The following is a 7417-nucleotide window of genomic DNA, read 5'->3' on the forward strand; positions in this document are numbered from 1 at the left end:
AAGCATCACCTCATTCCTTACCCCTCCCTAGAAGTAACTGGCATGCTGAAAGTGACGTATATCATCCTCGCTTACGTTTTTTACTTTTACAATATATTACAGAGTATTATTTTGTGTGCTTTTAAAATGGACAGAAGTGATATCAAAAAGATTGTTTTTTCATTCAGTATTGTTTTTGAGATGTATCCATGTTAGTACATGCAGCTCTAATTCATCTGAATAGTTATATAGAAATAGAGTAATTTACTTCTCCATTCTCCTACTGAGGTACAGTTAAGACTGTTCATGCTTTCTTGCTGCTACAAACAATGCTGCAATGAACTTCCTTGTATGTGTTTAATATAATAGTCAGGAAGGCCTCTGTGAGGATTTTCTCATTTAAGCTGATACGTGAAGGATAAAGAAGCCAGCATGTGAAGAGCCAGGAAACAAGTATTTCAAGTGTCTGCAACATACCACAACATATCTGCAATGAGAGGGAATGGTATGTACTAAACCCAGTGACATTACAGTAAGGGAAAAAGTGGCAGGAGATAGGGGTAGATGGAGAAGCAGGCAAGGGCTACTCTGTCAATAGCTTTGGAGGCCACAGTAAGAAGTTTGGGTTTTATTCTAAATGCAAAGCCATTATAGTGTTGTCATGTTTTCTAGGTTGGTCAGACCATGCCCATGGTATTGTGAGTTCCTTCCCTCAACTTCATTGTGAATGTAGCATCTGTTGAATGAATGCAGTTACTGCTTTTGCTCTCCATTTTGGAAGAACTGATTGCAATATCTTATAAAAAGAAAGAAAAAATTACTTTTCATTTCCTTTCTCACCCTTTTGTGTCTGAGGGGCAGCTGTACATAAAATGAAAACATATGTATCACAATTTCATTTTTCTATCAAAGGGGCTTTAAACAAAATGCCCTTTTTTCTCCATGTTTTGCAATCAATTTGTTGTTCCTTTTGTTAAAATCAGATTGACTTCATGAAAGATCAAAAGCATTTAAGTCAATTTAAGAGCTGAGAAAATGTCATGCTGCTAGTTCTGAAACTATCTGAGGTGTGATAGAATCAGGTGATCACAAAAAGAGGAACAACTGAAAAAAGTGAGAGAAAGAAGTATGTACCTACACTACAGTGTCAAGTATTGTACTGTAGGCTTTAAAATGATAAATTATAAATTGTTTCCAAAAGTAGTGGTTTGAATGTGGTCATTCCTTTAGTAACTCAGCCAAACATGCTAACATTTTCTTTCCTTCTTCATTCATTTCTTCTACTAGTCCTTCCTATGTTTGCCAAGTGGCTATATTATCTGGTTGGGAGATGGGAAATCACCCCACTTTACCGTATCTCCCTGATCCCCAATAATGCAAGCAGAGCAAGTCTCAGTTATAGTGCTGTATTTTCACCCTATTTTTATTTAGAACATTCTTTTTGATAACTAGCACTTTTCCATTTTTAAGGATATGTATTCAAACTCACAGAAATTTCAGTAAACTCTAATCTGATTGATGTGGGTGAAAATTTCTCTTTTCTAAAACAACACCCCACCTGTAAATTTTTTCTTTTACTTGCAAGTTGGCTGTACTCTCTCTAGGTAAAACCTTACTTACTGCCAAATAGAATGAATATCAAAAGGCATGGTGTTTAACTGTGTTTAATATATGCAATAAGGCAGAATTAAAATCCTATCAACATCACATAGAATTAGAATCTCAGTGTTGGAAAAGACCTTAAGGACCATCTTGTACAACCACTTATCTTTTGTGTCTTCATGACAACCAGGGTTTCTTAACTGAAGTCAATATTGCTTTCAAAAGATAGAGGGAAAAAAAATTCAATAAAACAAGTAAAAACAACTGCAAAAGAAATGGTCCCATTCTATTCTCAAAAAGATGAAAGATAACAAGTGTTGGTGAAGATATAGAGAAACGGGAACCCTTGTACACTATTGGTGGGAATGTAAATTAGTACAGTGATTTTGGAAAACAGTGTGGAAGTTCCTTAAAAAACTAAAAATATTTGGGATGAATGTATGACTTAAAAAAAACTAAAAACAGAATTACCATGTGATGCAGGAATCTCACTTCTGAGTATATATCCAAAGGAATTGAAGTCAGTATGTTGAAGAGATGTCTGTACTTCCATGTTCATTGCAGCATCATTCACAATAGCCAAGACATGGAATCAACCTAAGTGTCCATCAATGGATAAATGGATTTTTAAAATGCAGTATATATACACAACGGAATACTATTTAGCCTAAAGAACAAAATTCTTTCATTTTGACAACATGAGTGAATCTAGAAGACATTATGCTAAGTGAAATAAGCCATGTACAGAAAGACAAATACCACATGATCTCACATATATGTGGAATCTAAAAAAGTTGAACTCACAGAAGAAATAGAGAGTAGAATGGTGGTTACCAGAGGTTGAGGGTGGGCAGTGGGTGGGGAAAGGGGAAATGTTGGTCAACAGGTACAAAGTTTTAGCTAGACAGCTTTTGAATAAATTCTGGTGTTCTATTGCCCAGAAAGGTGACTATAGTTAATAAAAATGTTTTGTATATTTCAAAATTGCTACAAGAGTGGATTTTAAATGGTCTCACCACAAAGAATTAAGTTTGTCAGTTGATGGATATGTTAATTAGCCTGATTTGTTCATTCCACAATATATACATATATCCAAACATCACATTGTACCCTATAAATATATACTATAATTTGTCAATTAAAAATTGCATAGGGATGAATGATAGTCTCTGTCTTCCAACAACTGCACCGGTAGGGAGTATAAATAATCTTAATACATTGTTTATTTATTTATTTATTGAGACAGGGTCTTGCTCTGTTGCCCAGGGTTTAGGGTACAGTGGCATTATCATAGCTCACTGCAACCTCAAATTCCTCAACTTAGCTCAAGGGATCCTCTCACCTCAGCCTCCCCCGTAGCTGAAACTACAGGTGCACACCACCACGCCTGGCTACTTTTTTTTTCCTTTCCTTTCCTTTTTTTTTTTTCAGTAGAGACAGGGCCTTGCTTTTGTTGCTGAGGCTAGTCTGGAACTTCTGGCCTCAAGCGATCCTCTGGCCTGGGCCTCCCAGAGTGCTCGGATTATAGGCGTGAGCCACCGCGCCTAGCCTTTCCTAATGCATTTTAATAAGTACCATAATGATATTCCGTGTAAATATGCTTTAGGACCACAAAGGGAGGGAACAAGTGATTTACACCCCAGAGATTACACCTTCAGAACACAGGTGAATGGCTTTCAAGAATGACAAAGGATTACACAAGTGGAGGACAGTGTGAGTATTTTAATCTTAGGGAACAGGACGAGCGTCTCTTACATCTAAGAGTTGGAGATGAAGCTGCAAAAAAAGATGTTTGGAAAGGGTCGCAGCAACTTACGCTTTTAACAGTGTATCTGTTAGCTGCACATTAAAATCGCCCGGAAAACTAAAAAATCCCGAAGCCCAGACGTCCCACCATATCAATTAAATCTGAATATATGGGGGTGAAACCCATAAACCTAAGTATTTTTTTAAAGCCCCTCAGATGATTCCAAAATGCAGCCGAGGTTCAGAATCGGTTTTAAAGCGGGCGCAAAAAATTAAACTCGGATTTTGAGAGGGAAAAGTGGCGGCATACAACACTAACTGAGAGTCCTTAAGGGCAGGGCGGCTACCACAAGAGCAGGGACAAAAACCGAATGAGAGCCAGCAGCAAAGGATTTAAGGGCTGTTTCTCCGTTGAACTGATGGGATTTGGGGGACTGTCACAAGCTCAGCATATACCTAGCTCTTTTAAAGTTAAGTTATTCTGCCAGCAGCCCTGTCCCTACCCCCAAACATATTTTCTTGCACCTTTTCCCACAGTTTAAAAAAAAAAAAAAAACGACGCACACGTCCTCTCTCCCACGAAATGCGCCTCGGACGTCTGTGGGAGGAGCAAAGGCCTGAGAAATCACGAGAGGACTGCCACTGCATTTCTTCGCGACGCCAGAACCAGAACTCACAAACATCTAGAGAAGGCCTTCCTGGCCGTATTAGTGCCTCACTTAGAGAGCGAAGATCGATTCCTCAGGGCAAATTGTCGCTTTTAAAACGCCGGGGGCGGAGGGGGGGTGGCGGCGGGGGGGAGGCAGGAAGGGAGAGGGTGAGCGGCGACGGTAAGGGCGGGGCACCTGCTGACGTTCGCAGTGACGAGACCGGCTCCGCCCCCACCCCGGCTTCCGGCGGCGAGCGGCCCCCCCCCCTTTTCCGCTTTCCCGCGCGCGCCGGCTCCGCCCCACTCCCACGCGCCCCCAAGCGTCGCTAAGCGAGACAGCGGGGAGAAAAGACGCAGGCTCTGTCGGAAGGTCCCCTGCAGGTTCCCCTTCCGCTCTGCCAAAGGACTTCCGCTTTGCGCCGTCAACATGGACGTTGCGGCTGCCTGGCGAAACGGCTTCTGAGCAGTCGCGGAGGCGCAGCTTCTCTGCGGCTGCCGCCCTGCGTCCCCGCCCCTCTCTCCCGTCACTGGGGCCGGCGGGCTCATCGCTACATGGAGGCGGGCTTCCGCGGTCAGCGCACGGCTTCCTGTTCAGAGGCGGTCCGGCGATAGGCGGTGGCGCCTCTGCCCGCGCCCCATTTGGCGCGGTGACCGAGCGCCCAGGAGGCTTGAGAGCCACATCTTGTGCCGCTGCGCCAAGCCCGGCCCTACACCACCATGGCCCCAGTGCAGCTGGAGAACCACCAGCTGGTCCCGCCTGGAGGCGGCGGCGGGGGCAGCGGCGGCCCCGCGTCAGCCCCAGCTCCTCCTCCCCCGGGAGCCGCCGTGGCGGCGGCAGCTGCCGCTGCGGCTAGCCCTGGCTACCGGCTGAGCACCCTCATTGAATTTCTGCTGCACCGGGCCTACTCGGAGCTCATGGTGTTGACGGACCTGTAAGTGCCGCGAAACCCATGCCTGTTCCCCCCTTCCCGCCCAACCGGCTAAGAGAGGTTTGCGCTTCCCTCTCCCCAAGAGGCTGCTGTTTTTCTCTGCTGGGCTGCTTAGTCTAGAATTTTTTAACTCTTGCGGTTGAGCAGAGGGAGAGGAGACGCTTTGTATTTGGGGTCTTTCTGGCGATAAAGCAACCGAGACTTGTGAATTTTGCGTGTTGTTAGACTTTCACTGAAAATTGTCTGACATTTTTGTCCAAGTTCCCGACAGAACTCTTTGATTTCTTGGCTGGAAGCTTTTTAGTTCAAAGCCCAAGATTGTAGAGTTCAGGGTTTAGGAATACATAATATTCGAGCTTTAAAAAAAAATCCCAAAGACGAGAAATCTGTTTTACAGCTTCTTGAGAATACGTTTTGCTAAATGTAGGCTGTAATTGCTTCTAAATTTGAACGCACGAGCTACATTGTGTGTAAAATAATCCAAAATTTTGGATTTCCAAGTATTTTTTTCTGAAAAGTCTGAGAGTGTTTGAGATCTTCGCGAATTTACTGTAAGTAAAATATTTTTTGTAATTAGCCTGCTGTTATTTCTTAGAGTATGAAAGGAGTTTATAAATCACCTAGTTACCCATGAAATGCCTTGAGGCATGATTAAGGTGTTAATCCCTTCAGAATAGGATCAGAATACACTAACGATTTTCAGTATGTGAAAAAAGGGTACTATAAAATTTTGGAGCTCTGTTTTTACATCTTCTAACCCAGGTTCAGAAAAAGTAAATCAGAATTAGTTTTTATCTTTTATCTATTGCAAGACTTTAGGTCAGGGTTATCAATTGAAATACGTTAGTATTTCAGATAGTAATTAGTATTTCAGATAGTATTAGTATTTCATCAGATACTAGGCAGTAAAGTGTCAAGAGTTATTTGTTACTAGAGACTGTTAAAATATTTGTTTGCAGATGACTGAAAGAATTAGAATAGGCTCCACTTAACTCCTGTAAAACAGCATTCTCAGTTTTGATGTACTTTATTGAATGGGACAGAAAGAGGTAAAGAAGCCTACCCTTGTCTAATATGAAATTTAAATAGCCATTATGAATAGAGATTATTGTAGTTATATACTTCTCTGTACCATTTATTGTTGGATGTCATCAAAATCCAAGAATATCCATGAGACATTTTGATGTATGTGAAGGTCACCTGTCCTATGTAGAGTTGTGGGAAAAAACGTTAAAAACTGCTGCTATCAGTGGTTGTGTAATTTGCTTTTCCATAGGAGATTGGTAGAAATTCCTCAAATTATATTGTGTTCCTTTTACTATTTTAGGACTTGGTTTATGAAGAGAGAAACATTTGTTTTATTGCTGTAGAATAAGTATATAGTTATAGTCTACACCCTTTATATGATGATGATTCCCATATTTATATCTCTAGCACAGACCTCTCTCATGAACTCCAGACTCTATCCACATGCCTACATTTCAATATCTAATGGGCATTTCAACATACCAAGTCCAGAACCAAACTCCTGATTCCACTCCCACCAAACCTTCTTTGCTATGTCACTAAATAGTATCTCCATTCTTGCTGTTGTTCAGGCCAAAAATTTTGGAGTAATTCCTGGCTCCTCTTTCTTCCCATCCACACCCAGTACATCAGCAAGTCTTGTCCTCTCTGACTTTAGAGTCTGACCACTTCTCAACACTTGAACCAAGTATTGGTCCAAACCACCTACCTAATCCTTCACCTGTGTTACCACAATCAGTAGTCTACTCACCGATATCTCTACTGCTACCCTTGCCCCTTGTCCCTCTACAGTTTCTTCTCCATAAAATAGTTAGGATGATCCTTTTAGAATTTCTCTACTCAGAAACCTCCAATGGCTCCCCATCTCACTTAGATTAAAAAGTTTTTATAATCACCTGTATATATGGTGACCATAAAATTTATGGTCCAAACCAGGACACTTTTGAGCATGAAAGGTAAGTGCCTGTGATCATCTTACCTTTAAGACTGTACATGATCTGTCTTCTCTCCCTTACTTCTTTAACTTCATGTCCTAAAACTTTCCTCCATTATTTTTTTCCAGCTATATTACCCTTGATGTTTCTTGATAATACCTGGCATGCTCCTACCTTAGAGCCTGTGCTCTTTCCTCAGAAATCTGTGTGGTTTGCCTTCTGATTTCCTTTAGGTCTTTACACACATATCAGCAAGACTTTCTCTGACCACCCATAAAATAGTACTCTGTCCCTTCGCTCTATCGTTCTTACTCACTGCTCTTTCTCTACAGCACTTATTGCCACCTGACATTATTAGTTTGTTTTCTGTTCCATCCCTGCCCACATAAACTCCATGAAGACAGAGATTTTGATTTGTTTGCAACTTTCCCCATGGCCTACAACAATGCCTGACACATAGCTGGGGCTTAACTATTTATTGATGTAATTCATAAATGAATGAAATTTTAGAATTGTCATAAACGAATATATGGTTTTTTTTTTTTTTTTTT

The 7417-nt window shown here is 41.5% G+C and overlaps 2 protein-coding genes across 2 annotated transcripts in view; one reads left to right on the top strand and one right to left on the bottom strand.

Annotated features, from left to right (window-relative positions):
• Positions 1–3309: 3309 nt before the first annotated feature.
• MED14OS (MED14 opposite strand) lies at positions 3310–4657 on the bottom strand. Its single transcript, XM_012642799.1, is given in 2 exon segments — positions 3310–3357; positions 4181–4657. Coding segments are annotated over 2 exon segments (525 nt in total).
• Positions 4398–7417, top strand: part of LOC105809041 (mediator of RNA polymerase II transcription subunit 14) — a gene marked incomplete at its 3' end in the record, with an annotated part of 68994 nt that continues 65974 nt past the window's right edge. Inside the window, exon 1 of the mRNA XM_012642800.1 lies at positions 4398–4908. Coding sequence (XP_012498254.1) covers positions 4694–4908 — 215 coding nt within the window. The remainder of the gene's footprint in view (positions 4909–7417) is intronic.

Source organism: Propithecus coquereli, unplaced genomic scaffold, assembly GCF_000956105.1.
Source record: "Propithecus coquereli isolate 6110/MARCELLA unplaced genomic scaffold, Pcoq_1.0 Scaffold188, whole genome shotgun sequence".
NCBI lineage: Eukaryota > Metazoa > Chordata > Mammalia > Primates > Indriidae > Propithecus > Propithecus coquereli.